This window comes from Furipterus horrens, unplaced genomic scaffold (assembly GCF_987537825.1).
Source record: "Furipterus horrens unplaced genomic scaffold, mFurHor1.1.pri manual_scaffold_6, whole genome shotgun sequence".
NCBI lineage: Eukaryota > Metazoa > Chordata > Mammalia > Chiroptera > Furipteridae > Furipterus > Furipterus horrens.
Genome location: NW_028327176.1, coordinates 189,383,399 through 189,403,434, shown reverse-complemented (window position 1 = coordinate 189,403,434; position 20,036 = coordinate 189,383,399). Strand labels below are relative to the sequence as shown.

Below are 20,036 nucleotides of genomic sequence, written 5' to 3'. Positions count from 1 at the left end.
CTAAAGAAATAACCCAAAAATTCAGAAGGAAAAACAAAGCTTTACACCTTATGTTGTTACTCATCGCATTCTTTGTTATTGGAAAGGCAAAAAGAAGCCTAACTATACCATGAGGAGGCAGTACTATAATAATTATGGCATGTCCAGTATAACTCCTAGAATATCTATGTGGCGATATGGACATTGAAAATGACCTCGCTAAAGGTTAAGAAAAGGACATATAAAATCGATTTCACAGAAGAGCTCAGCTCTATTTAAAAAGAAAAACCTCTGCCGTGGCTTTTCTGGCAAAGAAAAAACAGTAAAGCACATGAACTTACCAAAGAGAAAAAATAACCCCCAAATGTCAGTGACTGTTATAGGTACTAACATTTCTACATTTTAGAACTTTACAAGTTTTATATAATGATGTTATAGTGGGGGGATGTTACCTTTCAATATATCTGTGACTCACACAGCGAGCATAATTTCCTTCATTTCTATCAGATTTGTATTTTAATGAAAGATTCTTTCTTTAAAAAAAAAAAAAAAAAAAAGTCAGCTCTTCCCCGCCACCATCCGAGCTGCCCTGCTTGGGTTTAAGTAGAAATTTGCTTTCGCTTTAGTGGTTCTCACGTCAGTCTGGTGTCGGCGTTGGCAGGAGAGGCGTCTGCGCATGGCTACGCGGCGTGGGGGATGCAGAGAGCGGTCGCGCGTGTCCACCCACCCGGCTTGTGCTGGGAGAACGATGGGCACGTCCGCTGCTCTCTGCTGAAGGCCGTGAGGAAGAAAGCTAGGATTTCTGTCAGTCTGTGCTGCCGCTTTTGTGGGTTGCTTCTGGCAGTTCAGAGTTCTTGGTATGGAAATGGAATGTCTTGGGTTGTCTAGAGCTTCGGATGGAATCGGCGTGTATTGAGCACCTATTTATCCTGTAAGAAGAGGCAGGGGTGGGGCTCCATCTTGGTCCTGGAAATATGGCTCAGTCAGAGCTTCGGTTTAGGGGGCACAGGACTTGCCCGCATCAAACAGAGAGCAGCTCTAATGTCTGATGTGCTGACATCAGAAGCCTAATGCGATGGTGACAACAAAGCTGTAACAATACGTAGGAATACATGCATTTTTAACTTAATGAATGAATGGAGAGCTTCACAGACAGACAATGAATGAAGCTACCAATGAATTCATGAACATTTGCATGAATCCCCAAATCCCTGTACTTGAGTCTCCTTCATAGAAATTGAAGATGTCATTGCTTTGACCAAGCACCCTCCTCTCTTCCTGAGCTTTGTGATTAAAGTAGGTGAGAGAGAGAGAGAGAGAGAGAGAGAGAGAGAGAGAGAGAGAGAAAGAGAGAAGGCCCTGCTTCGTGTTTTCTCCCTGCTGTTATTAATGAAACTTTTCAAGGAACAGCCGGGCCACGTGACCCTGAAAGCACCCTTCCTCTCAGAGTACTTCAGTAATCTGCGGTCATATTTCAGACCTCTCGAGAAACCAGGATCCTGTAAGGCACCTTCTTTGGGGCGCTCAGAGCCAGCAAGCCTGTCTTCAATAAATGATTCATGTCAGGAAAGCATTGAAGTGCTTTTGTTTTCGAGTAAAGCTCTCTTCGGGTCCATTACGCATGAATCAAGGCAGGGAAACTGCCCGGGTCCATTGGCACCCCTTGATGAAAATCAAAGAAATAAAAGATTTAAAATCCAGCCGTGTTGATCTCTCAATTCCCCACACCCCACACCAAAAAATAAAGGCTGGCCACAGCAGGGTCTCAGAACCCAAGGGTCCAGGCAGCTTAACAAATAGGGAGGAGGGTAGAGAGGGACCCACCTGAGTGAAGAGAGCCCAGGTACTGGTGTCCGGGACACCGGAGAAAGAGAAAAGCCATCCCTTCTCCCCCGCCCCCCACACTAGCCCCTCTGAGCAGCACCCCCTCCTGAACTGCCCCAGCCCAGTGAGCTCCGTAGATAGTGCCAATGCCCCCGCCGGCAGAGCGCTGCCCCCACCCTGCAGTCCCTGGTGAGTGCCCCGCGTGCTCCTGCCCTGTGAGTGTCTGTGGATCGGGGCGCGGTGGCTGAGGGCCTGTGGAGGGGCGGCCCCATTTCCCACGTTCTGAGCCCTAAAGCCGCACGTGACTGCAGACGCCTCCGCCTCCGCCCAGCACAGCCCTCGCACGGGCTTACCTCGGTGACCTCTCCGCCACCTCTGTGAGGTCGGACTCTGTCAGCCCCTCCTGGTGACAGATGAGGAAGCTGAGATTCCTAGAGGCCAAGGGACCAAGCGGATACGGACGCACAGATGGTCCAAGTCCACCGCAGAGCGCCGACGCGGGGCCGAGGCTTCCCCTCCGCGGGGATTTCTTCGACCACTAGCAGAATCACAATTTCTAGGTTCCCAAGGAGGGGGCCCCGGTGCAGTGGACAGACACCAGCGCGGAACAAGTTCCCAGCTGACGTGAGCCCCCTGGCCTGTGTGTGCCCCGGGAGGAGCTTCCAGGCCCCCCTGATTTTGCTCCACGGCCGTCAGGCTTGGCTTGCTACCCCTTTGCTTCTTGGCTGTGTGAGGCAGCCCATCTCTGATGCCCGGAGCTGGAGGTCTGGCCTTTTGTCCCGGGCTGGTGACGCTGCTCGGGGACAGGGTTTTGTCCTGTGCACTGTTTTACCTGAGCGGCAGAGGGACACTCCTGATGGAGCTGTTGCCCTGGACGGACAGGGTGGGCTAGGCCAGCCTGGGGGACTTGAGCTCGCTCTTAGCAACTCTCCTGGGAACCGGCGCGGAGAATGGGCTGCTCCCTCTGGGTGGAGGCTCCTGGCCGGCTCAGTGCCGTTGTTGGCCGTGCAGGGGCCTGCCTCTGGCCAGAGCTCCCCAAAACTGCAAGGCCAAGGGTGGCCCCCCTTCCCCAATGGGCACTGAAATGAAAATATTAAGTTATAAGCTTAAGGAAATTGCCAACAAAGGCTTGCATTTCGCCATCTATCTTCATTTTAAGGCTTCTTAATAATTTGTCTTTGATTTTGAAATATCAGGGATCAGACTTTATGAAAAACCCGAGGGGCCGAGATTTCCTAGTGACGTGCGCACCCACCAGTCTGCACCGTGAGCTGGCCTGGCCTCGCTCAGATGCCTTGTACCCCAAACTGCCCCCGGCTGAGCGCAGGGCCCCGGCCCTTGGGCACCCCTTCCTCGGGCACCCCCGGTGGGAGCTCTGGTGCGTTCCCAGGGCACCGAAGTGGCGAGGCTCTGGGCCTCGTCCATTCCAGCGTTACTCTCTTCCCCCCGGTGAGGGCAAGGCCCGCAGCATGTGCTCAGCTCGTTTCTTCAACACAGTTTACGCAGGGGACCGGCGGGGATGGCCACGGCCATGGGGGGGCCTCAGGACCAACGACGGTGCCCCCCTTCCTTTAGAAATGCTGACTCAGGATGAGGACGTAGTCACTGAATTAAAACTCGTGACTGGACTCAGGTGACCAGTCACGTCAGCGCAGGGCCATCCTGGCTTGTGTCCATGGCAGAAACAAGAAGTGTCCAAACATGAAAAATCTTACCAAAGCAAACAGAAGAAAGGGACCCTGGGAGCGGCTCGCTGGAAGGTTAGGAAGAAAAGATGGGAGACGGAGTGGGGGGCCCGTGGGCTCGGCGGCTGACGGGAGGAGACAGCCTGGGGTGTGGGCAGGTAGGACTCCTGGGAGGTGGGCATTATTACCCCCGTTAAACAGAGGCAGACGCTGAGGCTCAGAGAGGGTGAGAGCCTTGCCCAGGGTCACACAGTTGACGACCGGGGAGTTAAACCTCAAGCCTGCCTGCAGCCTCGCCACGTGCCTTGGTCGTGGCCCATGTAGGAGGGAGAGAGGGGGCCCTGGGCTGAGACCACGGTCCTGACCACGTTGCCTTGGTAACGGTAGGACTGGAGTAGGCGGTGGTTGATGTATTGACTCAAGTGCTCCTTGTTGGTTTCTGGTGCCAGCTGGTGAGGCCTCTTATCTTCTGCCGGCTTCCAGCCCCGGAGCTGGTCTCAGGCCACTTCCCTACTTGGCTCGACTTGAGGGGACGGCTGCCCCTTTGTGTTCCGCAGCTTCCGTGTGTCTCCAGCCTTCGCAAGTGTGTGCTGGAGCTGAGGGCCACCGCCATGGGGCAACAAAAATGGTGACGAAGGTCAAGACCACAATTTTGATTCAATCTCATCCTGCTTTTCTTCCCTATGTGAAAAAGTTTTATTATTAGCTGGAATATACTCATTTAAAGCAGAAATGTGGCTGCTTCCCCATTTGGAAGATTAATTTCCCAATTTTCCTCGTATCATTCCAGTTTTTGGTTCCATGATCATTGGATTTTTATCAGAACTTAAGAAAAAAAATTGGCAATGTCCAGAGCTTGACTATAACTCGAAAATTTATTTCCACCAAGTGTCTTGTAAAATAGTTCACGCACCCATGGTTGCTGGGAATGCAAGGAGCCAGGGGGTTGCCAAGATTGCACAAACCTACACTGCCATCCCTACACTGTGACCCCGTGACCCTGGGAGAGGAGGCGAGGGTGGTCTGCCTGGCAGGGGAGCCTCTGGAGGACGGACAGGCAGAAGCACAGCAGCTCAGGAACCCGTGGTCGCCTCCACAGTGAGGACTGGCAGCGTGAACTGACACAGGGAATAACGGCCAGCCCTGGGCAGGGCCACGGTCACGTGTGGTCCCGCTAATGCGGCTTCCTGTTCTACAAGCAGCGTAAGCGTGGTCCAGTGAATGAGCTTGCGTTTCCGACAGTGACTCACTTTTGACCTTGGCCTGTGACCTTGTCTAACTAACCCTGAGTTTCCCCATCTGTAAAATGGGGCTAACAGTCCCTTATCTGGTAGGCTTTTGACGGTCCATGAGGTAACGGGTGCAAATCATTCAGGACACTGACCCTGCTGCATTAGCTACTGGTCAGAACCCCTGGTGTTAACTCTAGATATTTTAATCTTATGATCTTAAAGTCTGCAAAGGCCTTAGAGAATACCTAATTTAATTTCCTTCCATCTCCGTGTTTTCTCATGGCAGAAAAATGTATCGAATTTGTTCACCTGTGTGTACCACTGAGTCTTGGTTTCCTTGGATTGGACATAAAAACCCTTTAGAATTTGGTTTCCTCTTTAAGCTCAGAACCAACTATGGCATATAAGCTTAGACTCCTCAGTTTTCTATAGACTTAAGTTTCTATCAGCTTAAAATTAGATTTTGGAGAGAGACTCAGGGTCATTTATGAGAGGGCATAATGAAAAAGCTGAGTATAATTGAAGACGTTTTTGGAGTTTGGTTTGTTTTGATGGACATCGTGTACTGTACAGGGATCTCAGACAAAGAACGGCTCCATAAAATTTTAAAATAAGCTAATTTTATACAGGCTTCTGCCAAACCAGTAGGCAATGATGATTTTTTAATCGAGGGGTATTTTAGTTAGAGACGGTCCCAGAGACAATCCAATTAGGTCTTTGGGCACCTCAGGCCACTGTGAGTCCCAGAAATCCAAAACCAGAGCCCGTCCTTGTGTGTCAGGGCTGAGTGCTAAGCAGCTGCCTCGGGTCTCCACAGGTTCCTCGCTGCCTTTGTCTGGGAAAGAAATGCCAAACCTCCAGAAAGGCTTCAAGAGTTTGTTCTAAGCCAAGGGTTCGAGGGCTAGTCCCAGAAGCAAAAGCTCCAGGGACTGAGAAAATGCTCAGGGGAGTAGCAGTTTTGTGATTTACTTTATACACTAGAGTCAATGGAGAAGACAGGAGGAGGGTTCCATTGGTGGCGAATTAAGGAGGCGGGACAAAGTCAAGTGGGAAACCCCGAGGATTGGCTGAAAGGTACAATGGAGGGGTGCCCTCTTCCTTCACACTGATGTGCGCCAAATTGTTAGCATTTCCCATGTGCAGTCCCAGAGGGACGCGGCCAAGACAACAATGAGGAATGTTGACAATGAGGAATGTTGAGATTGTCTTGTTTTGACATCTGAAGTATGTCATCGTAGAGGAGACGCACAGAAACAATGAACAGGTCCCGTTCCAGGCAGAGACTCATCTTTCACATCGGCCATAGGATGTGACTTCCCACCATGACTTGCTCGGTTAGGATTTTTTTTTTTATGACCCAAGCAGCCTCTGTGGTCACTTTGTGACTGAGCTTGTCAGGCTTGCCAAGGTCGCCCCCTTTTTGTTCACACCCTCCTGGACATTTCTGCTGAATTCACTCAACCTAACGTAGAACCTGAGATCTGAATGTTCCCCGACCAGGACACCCCCTCACATGTCCCCCGGGACTGCACCTGCTTGATCCTTCCGTCTGGGGGCTCCACTGCCCCTGGGCATCCTCTCTCCAATGGACCAACATCACTGCCCTGGAGACAAAGCTCACCACCCAGCCACGTTGGGCATGCTGCTGCCTGGGCCAGTCCCTGCAGAGCCTTTGCTTTCTCCCTCCGGTTCAAACCTCACCCACTCGAAATCCTTCTCTGGAGGTGGGAGCTAAGGTGGAGATCGGAGCTGCAGCCCCGTAACCACTCCTGAGGAAGCCCCATGGGAGCATGAGGGAAAAGCCTGGCTCATGAGACATCCATTCTCTGTATCAGAATCAGAGAGGGGTCGGTTTATAAGGGACCTTAGAGCTTGCCTACCTGAGGGGGAAGATGCTGAGGTGGTCATCGGGCCACATCCAGACATCAGGCTGGCTGACTCACCCCGGTGTGTGGGCGTGTGTCCGCACACGTGTGTATACACCCAAAGATAGCTGCTGTTTGCGTTTTGGTAAGGCTTTCTTCTCTTCCACAAAAGGTAGCCAGTAGTAACAGGTAGCTGCGACTGCAGAAACAGGTGCAGGTGTGAATGATATAAATGCATTCCCAATCCTGCTCCTTTGTTGATACTGCTCACTCTGTGTTCTCTAATGTTCTTCTGGGGTCTGTCCCAGCTGGCTTAGCGCCTCTGTTAGCACAGCCCTTCAGTGTCCTCTGTGCTCCCTAGGTGTCTCCCATCCTTGTATGAACAACTTACTTTTACATCCAAATTGTGCCTAGGGAGGTAGACTCCGCCTATTGACTAAGAAGCCTCCTGCAACGTTAATGACAGTTATCTATTTTTTTTCAAACAGTTATGAACCAATTTAATATAGATTCGTACCCTGAGGCTGTCTGCCTCCAACGTCCTGGCTTGGTGGGAACTCCTGTCCAGCAGAGGTTTGGGGATCACGGATGAGAAAACAAAATTACACAGGATACTGTCTTTTGTCTGGAAGGAGGAGAGGTGGCAGATCTCTAGTGGAGAAGAGCCTTGAATGTCCTCTCCTGGACCCTTTTATTGAGGAGGGGATTCAGGAGATACAAGGTCAGGATTCATGACTCATCTCAATTAGCTTTAGACGCTCAGGTTACAGTTGACAGTTACTGTTTACAGATCTCAATGTAAAGAACACGGTGACCCGTCTCTGTCAGGGTCTGTTAAACATCCTGGCGCCATGCTGACATCAGGTGCAAGGCTTTACACATTTTTAGCTACACACTGTGTATAGTTAACTGAGAGATAAGAAAAGCAGAGCAAGCTCTAAAGCATAGTATGCATTCCTTAAATCCAGTTCTCCTGGGAACCTCTGAGTGGCCTTCACGTCCTGTCTGCCTCTGACCTTCCCGGTGTTCCAGCCAAGTCTTACAGGCCTAGGGGCCTGCCTCACGGCTTGGGCTACAGTTCTCAAAACCAGACAGAGCGGTCCCCTACAGTATCCAACAATGTGCGCTGGCCTGGCAGAGACTTTGTCAAATGATTAATTAAATTCCAAGTCTACTAAACTGTCAGTAGCCTGGGAAATAAAAGTAATTCAGAGTCAATGACCTTGAACCTAGTGATGATTCCTAGTGACAGCTGCTTTTTGTCTGTGTTTAAAATGCTGACTCTATAATTTTCACGTGTCTATTAAGCTCATGGGTTAGACGCTACCTTTGGAAGAATCCAAATAACGTATCTAAATGCTAGCATTTTTCTAATACTCTGTGGCTTGAGGACATATGTGGAGAACCAAACCAAACCAGGCCTGCCTGTAACCCCCCACGGGCTTGTCTGTGACTCCTGACATATCCCCAATACTGGTAGTTCACGTGGTTCATGCAGAGCTAACAAGGGTGTTACCAGAGGGCAGGGTGGCCCTTGGTCTTTTGAGAGGAACAGAGACTTACCTTTCCATCACAGTGCCCGACTCCTGACTGAAAACTGGGAAAGGCGGCACTTAACCCCCTGCACCCCTCCCCTGCGTCGGTCACCCCCATTCCTCAGTGTTACGTCCACATGGCAAAGGATTTGTCAGAGACTTTACAAACACTCATCTCAGAAACCTAGTGAGGAATGCAATGCCATCTGGCCAGATCGTCTGGCAGCTTTTAGTGGCTAATCCAGGGACAATGACTAAAGTGCATGAATATTCAACATCACACCCTAACCCCGGCCAAGTGTAAACCGCGGTACATCTGTCCCGTTTATGTGGCTCCTACAACCCGGCTCCTACAACCCAAGTGCACGGAGCGTGAGCTTAACACCTGTTCCTTGGAGAGAAACTGGGTGTGTTTGCTGACACTGGGCGTGTTGGAAGGAGCCTGACATCCTGCAGACAGATGTCTGGGAGATGCGTCGCGGAGGGGTCAGCCACGCGATGCCGCAGCCCCGGCAGAGCCCTGGCCGTGTGCCCAAGAGAGTCTGCGGAGAAGGTGCATCTCAGCTTACTTCAGAGAAATCGGGCAAAGGGTTCCTTTCCAGTTCCTTCCTGTCAGAAATGCCTAGAAATAAGGCAGGAACACGGAGTGCCTTCCAGATCGTCTAAGCAAGTGTAAACATTTCAGAAGCACGCACCCGGGATGGTCCCTAAAACCGGCCTGCGTGGCCCAGAAGCAGGTGCGGTTTCCCCACCCCGCGCAGGGTTCGTGAGCACGAATCTCACAGAAGACTGCACTGTGGTGGCCCTCGAAGTCACCTCTGGGCTGCTCTGTGGGAGGGAGGTTTGCACCCAGCAGATCCCCCACCCCATACCCAGAAGCAAAGCCGCCCAGACGGCAGCAGGGGAAGGTGCTGGGAGTTCAGGCTGAGTCCTAAGACCGTTCATTCCCTGTGGTGGCAGCTTCAGGCACAGCGCACAACCTATGGGCACCCCAGTTTCTTATTCTGAAAAATGGGGTAATAGTAACAGTCATCTTGCAGGATTCACGTGAGGCTTACAACGTGCTGATATATGTGAAATGATGATACAGATGCTTTTGGCTTTATTCATAGAGATTGTGACAAAGCCTAGGGCCTCTCAACGTGAGTCCGAGAGCCTGGGCCCTTCCGGGGCCCCTTTGTGGTGATGCGCGACTTCCAGGAGAAGTGAGGTGGCTGGGCGCTGGCCCCCCGGCTTGCTTCCTTTCCCACCCACGGATTTGGGCCTCCTGCCTTTACACCTCTCCTCAAAGGCTCGGTTTGCCAAACCCATGAAATCATTTCGTTACTCCAGTTTGGGGGCAGAGACTGATGACAGAATGTGGGTCTGGTTGCTGTGGGTGCATGGGGTTTCTTTCAGGTTTTAGAACGTGTGTGTGTGTGTGTGTGTGTGTGTGTGTGTGCGTGCGCATGTGTGTGCTGGAGAGACCTTGATGATGCTCCGGATAATCGTGTGCCCTGGAGAGCTGACGGGCATGGGTTGGGGGGATGGTGGACAATGGGGCGTACAAAGCGGCCCCCCCAGTCCAGCGGCCTTGGCAGGCAGAGCCCACCCCGGGTCACCCCGTAATCTCACTCGGAGCAGGCTTGAGTTCAGGGAGATCTTCCCAGAAGGGACGTCTGTGCTGAGATCTGGGGGATGCAGTGGGGAGGGGGGGTGCTGGCAGGTGTGGTGTTCAGGCAGAGGAGGCAGCTGCAGGGACCACCCAGAAATGCAGACACTCTTGTGAGCACCCCCACAGGAGACAGGAGCTGGCAAAGATGACACGGACCCCAGCCCGCGGGGCCACGTCTCTGTGGCAGGAGCTGTGGGACCCAGTCAGAGCTGCTGGGCCGCTCAGGGTCTCAGTTCCATCCTGTGTGATGACAGTGCCCGCCTCCCGGCGTGTCAGCACGGTTAAAGGACTATTCGTTTTCCAGGGTGCCCCACACTCGGTAAGCACTGGTTGTCAAATAAAACTAATGCACAATGTGTTTAATCTCAAGAGTCTGCTTGCTTTAAAGAGCTTTTCCCCTGACTGTGAAAGCATGTTAGTTTCCCTGACGTTTGCCATTGGTTTGTGTTTTAGACGCTTTCCTGAGTCCCGGACCGTTTTCCCACCCGAGAGGTTCTGCGGCCGGCCTTGACTGTTCTGATTAAAAGCCACCGCCCACCATGGACCTCGTGGGGCTGCTGAAGTCCCAGTTCCTGTGCCACCTGGTCTTCTGTTACGTGTTTATCGCCTCGGGGCTGATCATCAACACCATCCAGCTCTTCACGCTCATCCTCTGGCCCATCAACAAGCAGCTGTTCCGGAAGCTCAACTGCCGCCTGTCTTACTGCGTCTCCAGCCGTAAGAAACTCACTTGCCCTTCCCCTCTGCCCCGGCCCTGCCGGGCCGCGGCCCGAATGCGGGCATTTAGACGGGTTCCCGGGGCTCGCGTGGTGCGCGGAGCTGTATGTTTTTGTTGCTTCTGTTTGTTTGGTTTTGGTTTGACGTGTCTATTTTGTCCCCACTCTTAAGAGATTGGTTTTTGAATGGGAGCTGCCAACAGCCTGTGAAAAGCGACTGCGCCGTCCGTGCGTTTTGTTAGCTCCCCTCAGAAGGAATCAGCATTAATGCTCTCCTCGCCGTCCCTGCAGAAATACATGAATAGGGGAGTATACATGGGTCTCATGTGTGCATGGATGCAGGGGAGCCTCTGATATGTACAGACACACGATGCATGCGCCTATGAGAAAAATAATGGCAGTATTATATGTTGTAGTCTTTCTTGCTTCTTTTCTTTTAACTTTTTATTTTGAGATAATTGTAGACTCACATGCGGTTATAAGAAATAATACAGGAAGATCCCATGTGCCCTTCAGCCAGTTTCCCCCAGAGGTACCCTCTTGCGTAACCACAATGTAATATCCCAATGAGGAAGTTAGTATTGACACAATTCCCCAACTGTATTCAGATTTCTCAAGTATTATGTACACTCGTGTGTGTGTGTGAGTGTGTGTGTGTGTGTGTGCTTTGACTATACTAGACTATTGAAGCATGATTAATTCAACTGGCCTGAATTTCAAAACTTAACCCTTTGAGTGCCAACATCGCTGTGAGCGACGCTGACAAATTTTCCCAAAGTGCCAGCATCGCTCCCAGAGACTCTTTTTTCGATGGCTATTGATGTAAATAACAATGGAATAATTCATATTTTATGTTTTGCTCCTTTTTTTTTTGTACTTCAGGTTATATATTGATATAACTTCTTCTCATGTTGATCCAAATTTCACATTATGATGGCACTCAAAGGGTTAAAATTTTAAAAAAAAGAAGAATCACAATAATGGGATGTCCAGCAATGAGTTCCATTGTTGATTGACCTTAGATCTTTATGTTTGCACCAGCAGAAAATGTAGTGCATCATTAGTAATTATATACATATATATATATCGGTATGTGTGTATTTTAAAGTACAAGCCCTTCCAATTTAAGCAATTTAAAAATCTTAGCGACTTAGATCATGCCAAGAGTCAAAAACTATTGCTATCATTCTGAAACCCTTTAAATGCAGCAATCAAGTGTGAACGTTACTCAAAACAATACAAGCTGTATCGTCGTCGTCGTCGTCGTCGTCGGCAGCCGTCCGTCTCGAGAGACGATGGTGTAGCTTCTTAAGAGTCTATCTGCACCGCCGAGGATGGCTGTGCCGTCCGACTCGGGAGTGACACGGTATCTGTCTCCTCCCGTGTTGAATCGACATCTTGCGATGACGCTGGAGTGTCCTCTCCAGTGAAGCTGAAGCTACAGAGCCTGGGCGGGGTGATATGGAGGGTCTGCTGTTGCCCATGCAGCAGACCCCCCCTCTCTTCGCAGCTGAAGGGTCCAAGGGAAAGACGGAGTCAATACAGCTTGGGTTCAGGTGCGCCGCAGGAGTTGCCGGTGTTGACTACAACGTCAAACCGCCTTAGGGACTCCGGCTCCGGATTTTCTGTCGGGGTTTACTCCCTTAGCCTTTCCCTGAAGAGGTATGCCGCAAGGCAGCGGAGGTTTTTTGGAGTCAGAGTTTTCCTTCTCTGATGTACCCTGACTGGAAGATCGAACCAGCGACACTTAGCTCGCAGGCCGACGCTCAATCCACTGAGCTAAACCAGCCAGGGCAGAATACAAGCTGTATACAGTTGTCCAAATGGATGGCTCCTGATCTGATCTGTTACTTTTTAAACCTCAAAATACTCACTTGTGAGAAAAAAACAATGATAGAAACATCTTATTCTTGACTTCTTTCGCCAACTCGAAACTCGCAAATATTTCTGCTACTATTTCTGACATGCTTCGAGTCCTAGGCCTACTTTGTCTTGCATTAGAATACTACTTTATGTACATATGTCTTTACAATGTTAGTAAGATCATAAAGCCAAATTTTAATTGCAGAACAGCGTGTTTAATCCGTGTGTGCCTGGGGCCTGTTGGGCACCATTGACCATTCACTGCGAGGTACGTCATGCCAGGGTCCTCATCCCACATTTTACGCTAACATTGGTCTCTGGTATCTGGGTGTCTACCATGGTGCCAAAAAGAGACCACTTGTCAGAGCAGAGCTGAGGCCTCAGATGGCTTGAACTTGAACCACAGCTGAGGAGAGAAGAGTCTGCCTGACAAGGGAAGGAGGTAGTTGTCTTTTACCCCATCGCTTCAGCTGTCCTTCTCTGCCCCAGCTACGGGCGTCTGTTGAAGCCAAACGAAGTCTAACAAATCAGAGCTGAACCCTGCGCTCCCCACTGAAACCTGCGTTCATGCCGCGTGCACACCCCGACGAAGACCCCCAGACCTGTCAGTCTGCAGTCCCAAATGCTCTGTGTCTGCCCGGGCACAGCCCCGATTCAGATTTCAGACAGATGGTTAAAAACTGGGATTCTCATTTGGAGTCAAGACGTCAGAGAGGATTCAGGACGGGAGCTCCCAAGGGTGCTGCTTTGCCTTGGGTGGGGAGTGGAGACGTACCGAGGCTCTGGCAGGACCTTGTCAGTATTCTCCTGAGGGCACCCTAGCCTAGTTGCTTCTGGTGGAAATTCAATGGCTAACATATTCAAAAGACAAGGTGTATATGTATCCATCACAAATTAATTAAACGGCTAGTTGTTCCAAGGAAACTCAAGAACTAGCCATCCAGGGTGACTGGCATTTCCCCACACGGACTGCAGTGCAGTGCCTGCAGTCCCATGTCACCAAAAGGCAAAGCACATCCATGCGGGTGCCCCCACCCAGGTGCACCGCACAGTGCTCCGCGCCCGCAGCCCCAGAGGAAAGCTTCCATGGGCCGTGGGCGGAGCAGGAGCAGCACCATTTTCTCGCCACCCGAAGAGGGAAGCGAAGGCTTCTCTCCCCGGAGGAGCCGTCCTGGCTCCTGAGAGGAGACCAGGTGGCAGAAGGGCCGGTGACACATCCTGGGCTTGTCCTGAGCCCATCGGGTGACGGGAGCTCACCCTCCGCTTTCCTGCGGCGACCCTTGCTGGTATCCCAGCAGGTGTGAGAGAGCAGGGCTGCTCTCGTCACTCTGCCTCACCGTCCTCTGTAGTTGACGGGTTTCCCTCGGCCCTGAATGTCCCACAACAACCAAGACAGAAGCTTTGCCGGGCGCTGGCCACCGCAGGGCTCCGTTTGTGAGCTCAGAGGTGACCTTTCTCTTTGCTCCGCCTTCCCTCCTCCTCACTCCCAAGTTAAAATATGATAAAAACTTCCCCGGGGGTTAATTGTGTCTCCTGGTGTACGAAGCACTCTAAAGCTTAGAAAATCGGCGGCGTTCATCATTTGCAGCTCATTTTTGTTTTAGCGAAAGAAGGCAGAATAAATTGTTTCCTAGAGTCTCGGGTCCCCTGTTCCGCCCCCTTTTTCCTACTAGAGCTACGTGATCATCCTCATCCTTCACACGTCTGTTTAGAGCCTGGTGTGGTACCAGGTAAGCCCCGAGCAGCTGCCAGACCTGCGGTGCTGACGTTCAAAAGGCCACACTGATGTAAAGGACAGACAGAGGCACATGCAGTGAGCACAGCATGGTCACCAGCAGGACACACAGAGTGGGGGGCTTTTTTTGCTTTAAAGGCGAGAACCCGCACCCTGAATAACAACTTGAAAGCATGTGTAATCTAGATGGCTGGCTTTTGGAAGGTGGCGTTACTGGATCTTGCCTAGAGGTGTAGGCAGGAAAGGGCCCGGCAGGGAGGTGGGACGGGCGAGCCTCCACCAGCGAGGGCAGGAAGATGGTGACCAGCAGCCGAGTGAGGGCCCGATTCCATTACCTCGCCGTGGTGCCGAACGAGCCTTTCCGTTTCTAGGGGAACGCGGCCACGATTGGTTGGCTTGCTTTTCTTCCCGACACTGTGGGTTTCAAAACAAAAACAAAAAAAACACAAAGCTTAGCAGAACCTATTCATGGCAGAGTTATTCAAAAGGGGGTGGGGTAGAGAGGGCTACAGATGACCTTGAGGTTCCAGAAAGGACAGCTAACCAAAAGCAGAGCCCGCTGCGACCCCGCCCTCGGCCCCCAGCCCGGGGCCTGGCTTCCCGACTCCAGCTGTCGCTCACTAGTCCTGGGGGGTCCTGCTGGGTTTCCAGCGGCTGCCCGGCTGCCTGACGCACAGCCCACACTTTCTCTGAGGGACCAGGCTTGTCCCTCGTGCCGCCTGCCTGCCAGGCTTTATACAAGGCCGCCTCCCAGAGTGCGCACGTGACTCTTGCTGTGTATGTCTCTCCTTCTTTTGTCTCCCACTTGGAATTGAAGACCCTTCTCTCACCCCAGCCCATCCTGAAGCAGAGCAAGAATTAAGGGAAAGAAAAGGTCCCGATCTAAGCTCCAGGTGCTCGGGCACACGTTAGCTTCCCTCCTCAGACTGGCAGGGCAAGCGTGGCAGGTGCAGGCCAGGGACAGGGACGAGGAGCCCGGGAGTGGGAGGGAGAGGGGTGCAGAGCATCCGTTGTCGGAGCACAGACCACCACCCCTGCCCACCCAGAGGCGGTCCCAGGCTAAGGCCAGCCCCGCTGAATAGACGGACTGCACCGGAGCGCCTCAGGTGGCGGCGAAGATGCCCGGCCCCGCCCCTGGGGCAGGAGAAGGAACTCCGGGTGCTCCCTCCGCTAGGAGGCTCCCAGGACCTGTGCCTGGATGTCCCCAGACTTTGGTGCCGTCTTCCAAAGGGAAGCTTCTTTTGATCCATTTGGCAGGAGCTGTCACCGAGGCTCAGGGCTCCCCGGGCTAGTCCCTGCCCAAGCAGCCCACCCAGGCCCACCCAGCACCTAAGCACCCGCAGCACAGGGTCCTCCTGCGGGGCTGCGGGAGGCAGGCCCAGCTCGCCCAAGGTTTCCATCTCTGAGCAGGACGAGGAGAAGCAGGGGTTACGGGTTCTGCTGGGTGCTGTCAGGATGTGAAGCCACCTCCGGGTGTCCCACGTTACATGGAAATACGAAGCAGGTCTAGGGAGTCATCAGTAAGAAAGCGAGCCATCAAAAGGGGGTCCCTGTGGCATTTTCCAGCGTGATCCCGGGAGAAACAGCGCATCCTGTTAACTGGGCAGCGGTTCTGGGCTTGGACCATGCCAGTCGGGGCACGTATTTTAGTTGTCTTATTTAAACAATCAAAACCGTTTGAAGACCACTGCCTTAGCCTGGCGTTTGGGTGTTGGGATGCTGCAGGTACAATTGAAATAGCACAGTTTGAAGCAGGAGGAAACTAGGTTCACAGAATGACGTTCCAAAGCAAACGGCCAAAGGCCTTTCCCTTTCTTCCCGTGTTTATCTCAGGTCCAGATGGGATATGAGGCGTTTTCAAACACCCTCCCAGGGGTCTAGATTGTAGATGAAAAGTATTCCGCATCCCACAGTTTGTTTTGAAAAAAGACATCCTAGAAATGCTTTAGTGTTTTATCACCGTGTTTTAGAAGAGCAACCACCCCACCCTCCGGTGCTGGAGTGTCAGGTTCCTATCATAGCCGGGCCCTTGCAGAGCCCAGGTGGGGTGGCTCTTCTCGAATGTTCTTTGCCCGGCTGCTCCCTCACAGCTGTCTCAGGTAGAGCTGGCAGGGTGTCCCGGATGCAGGGCCGTGCAGGGGGACCCGCCTGGTGTTCCTGGAATAGGCTGCCTTTGGAGTGTGGAGTCCTGGCTCCCTGGGCACTGGCCTGACCACCCTGCTTGACTGGGCTTTGCTTTTTCATTTGTAAAATGCGGGAAAATAACGAATGTGCTATACAAGCAGACGGTATTCTTGCTGTGATTCTGCGCTTAGCCCAGTGGGGCACAGATGGGGTCAAACGTACCTTACAAGGGGCTCTGGGAACCTGGGGTGGGTGGGGGGCACCTGGTGGAGGAGCCCGGAGAGACACCTGGAGGGCAGGGAGGGGGGTCACGTGTTAGTGCTCCAGGGACAGTGAGTGGGTGAGGAACAAACGTCTCATAACTCGGAAGGAAGGGGCTGGGATCTGAGCGAGCTGCCAAAGCCGGTGCAGACCCCAGATGAGTGGAGCTGCCCAGCAGCCCGGGGGCTCCCCTGTGCGCAGCCGCCTGCGGACTCAGCCCAGGCGGATGGCCTTTTGGGAATGTTTGCGTCCGTGGGCGGAGCTGTTCAGACGACCTCTGAAATCCCTCCCAGCATTAAGAACCCGTGTAGAAGGACTCCGAGGAGGTAGGAACCCGGGGTGCCTGCCCTTCTGGGCGCTGAGGAGAGTGTGCAAATGCTTTCTAATGAGGTGGCCCCTGTGAGAGAGGAATACCGGGGTTTATTTCATATAAAGCGGTGACCGGGGTACAGGCCCGCTACACATGGAGGGAGAGGCTGACTTGGCCTCGGTTAGACCGGCAGAGGGAGGAGCGTACGAAATGATGCGCGAACAGCAGAAGTGAGCCCTGGCTGGTGTGGCTCAGTGGGTTGGAGCGTCGTCCCGTAGCTGAAAGGTTGAGGGTTCAATCCCCGGTCACGGCACTGGTGTGTGCGATCCCAGGTCCGGATACGTGTGATCCCTGGTCCAGGCGTGTATGGGAGGCAACCGAAAAGCAACAGAAGTAAACATTTTGGGCAAGAAAAATAACATTGTGAACTGGCCAGAAGGTTAGGAACGTGAGTGAGGAACCAGCCTGTTTGGGGACCACTTTGCCTGATGGTGTCCTGAGAGTGGGGGAGGGGTGAAGGCTGATCCCTTGATAAGGCCCCCTCCCCCACGACTTCTTCCAGAGGGACTCAGGGCAGCCACCAGCCTCCCCAGGATGTGGGACTTGCAGCCGTAAAATCGGGACAGCCCCAGGCACACTGGCAAGTCAGCGCCTTGACTTTGCCAAGTGCCAGAGCCTAGGCCTGCCCCGTCCCCAGAGCCATGGAAACCGGCCAGTGCTCACTTCCCGCTCACTGGGGCTGATGCTAAGCCAAGGGCCACTCCTATTACAGGCACGCATGCTCTGAGGTACGGATTTTACAATTAACCTGCCTTCCATCGGCAGGATTCCCCGCGTCTCCCTTCCAACGGAGCGTCTTGTGACCGACACTCCAACGTGACACTCTCGTTTGGACATCCGCTGAGCAAACACCACAGCCCCACACCCTGTGTTTTGTGAGCGTGGCCTCCGCTTGCTGGTAGTTTTTTCTCGGTGGAAAGGAAGGAGCTGTATAAACTCACCAAACGTTCTTTAAAGTGAGGTTTTTGTTTGGAGGGCAGATATGCCTGGCTGGCATTGCGTTTGGAGACCATGTTCATGCCACGCACATAACCATGTAAGCCATGGCAAAGACGTGCATGTGGAAGACTCAGGTCATTGTATCCAAATGATGGAGTGTGAGGCTCATGACCATTTTTCTGGAATTAAAAGAGGGGACTGTAACATTCGCAGTATGAAGTGACGCCTTCCCCAGAGGCATAGTATGGGCATGCTAGGCCCCTGATGTCTGCGACAGTTGGCCATCACCGCTCACAAAGCCCGGGCTTGCTCCTTCCCCTCCTGCCCTGAAGAGCAGCGTCACTGCCTGCCTGGTCCCCTGGCATCTGTCTCCGGCAGGACCTGTCTCCTTGCTCCCAGGCCTATGAACTCCCCGGGGGCAGCGGTGTGGACTAGGGTTGCCCTCCGGGAGCCGGCAGCCAGCACTGCCCCAGTGCAGCGACTGTCCCTTCCCTAATGGCCGACTGAATGAATGAAGGGCTCACGTTCTGGGCCGGGCCTGAGCCCTGGTAACACACGGACTACCCACCAGGACCCTGAAGATGATTTTACGTAATCTGCAGGGTGTGGGTGATTGGACGACCCAGACGGACGCATGGCATTCCGCTATTTCTAAGTTGTATTATTTAATGAGCCCAAACCTGTTTATTGATTACTAATCTAGTTTCAGAGAAGAAACCAAGGATCCCACATGAGATGGGGAGATGTAAGACTATAACTCATTCTTGAGTAATATGGCAGAGACCCAGGTATTGTAGGATTTCAGAGGGAGAAGTCATTACAGTAGTCTGAAGTAGTCAGGACAGGGAGTGAGGCCAGCCAGACCTCAGTGGCCGGGGGCGTCATGGGTGAGCGGAGAGACAGGGCGGTGGGGCAAATTGGCCAAGACTCCCAAGTACCTGGGGCCGACCCCCAGCTCGCCAAAGCACAAGTCCGGACCTCATTAGTGCACAAACTAAACTCCAGGGAGGGTGTGAGGGCCAGTGACCACTGTCACGGGAGCCTGGGTCTGGCAGACACTGTCACTGCCCTTCCAGGGCTAATGCCCCTGGCGCTTTGCTGCTGCTGGTGGGCTTCCTCCGTGAGGGGGCCACCAGCAGCGTGGCGCTCTCCTCACCCCGCCTGCCGTCAGGAGGAAAGGGGATGCCCCGCCCCTGCCCCCATGCCGGCGCCTGGCCCGGTCTGAGCCACGGGCCTGTTTGCGTATAGCCAGCCTCTCGAGTGTCAGCAGCGCGCCAGGTCAGGTACTCGGCACGGCCCCGGTAGACTAACGACACGTTGTGTTATTAAACAAAGGTAATGAGTACTAGCACATGTCACTCCCTGGGGCACCGCATGGTCCACAATCTCTGCTCTGGAGGTTGTTGAGGCCGACCGTGCAGGTCCAGCAGAAATACCATGTCCCTCCGCGTTCTGCCATTGCAGATCAGCAGCGCCGCGTTGGCCGCGGTGCGAGTATTTCTACCACGGAAATGGGCAAAGCTACACAGCAGGGCTTTTCCCTGGCAGAGCTGGTTGTTAAACATTTTCCAGCACGCCACTGTGTGCACGGTCACTCCGGCCAGGGAAGAGTTCTGTCGTGACCTTGGCCAGGGCCCACGACCACCCCTGAGTGTGTGGTTCTGTCACCCAAAGAGAGAGGAACCCACCTGGTCCAACAAGGACCCCAGCTGTCACAGAGGGTGTCCAGCAGGGGACAGTGAGAGCGTTTGCAGGTGTCAGCATCGCACAGGCTCTGGGGCAAGAGGAGCTAAGAGAGGAAGAGCCAAGGGACTCAGGGACTCATCCTGAAACTGGGCCCCCTCTGGTGAGAGAGGGCTCTGCGCACCTTTGGTACCAGGAGTGAGCCACGTGGCGGCACGGAACACAGGCAGCCGACCGTGCCCGGGCCGGGGCCGTTCCAAGTGGGCCAGGGCAGCTGGCACCAGAGAGCGGGCTGGCAGGCTGGGGGAAAGCCTCTGGCCAGGCGTTTCTCCCCGGAAGTCTTCTCGTGCCAACTGGAGTAGTTGTCCCGCGTCGGTCGCTCTCACCAGGATGCTCACGGCGCGAGGCTGTTCTGTGCGGCGTGTATCCTGGTAGCGCCTTCTTTAAACCGAAGGGAGCAGCTTGTGTTCCCGGTCTCCAGAGGCTAGACTCGCAAAAGGAGGCGTAGGGATGCCGTCAGCCACCTTCCCGTGGGGTTAGCGTACGTGTGGCTGGACCTCCATCCAGGCAG

General features: G+C 53.3%; 1 protein-coding gene across 2 annotated transcripts in view; it reads left to right on the top strand.

The window, feature by feature from the left end:
• Nucleotides 1-20,036, top strand: part of AGPAT4 (1-acylglycerol-3-phosphate O-acyltransferase 4) — an 87,598-nt gene that overhangs the window by 23,035 nt on the left and 44,527 nt on the right. For both annotated transcript variants that reach the window (XM_090280059.1, XM_090280058.1), the window contains exon 2: nt 10,228-10,491. In XM_090280059.1, coding sequence (XP_090136185.1) covers nt 10,314-10,491 — 178 coding nt within the window. In that variant the 5' untranslated portion in view covers nt 10,228-10,313. The remainder of the gene's footprint in view (nt 1-10,227; nt 10,492-20,036) is intronic.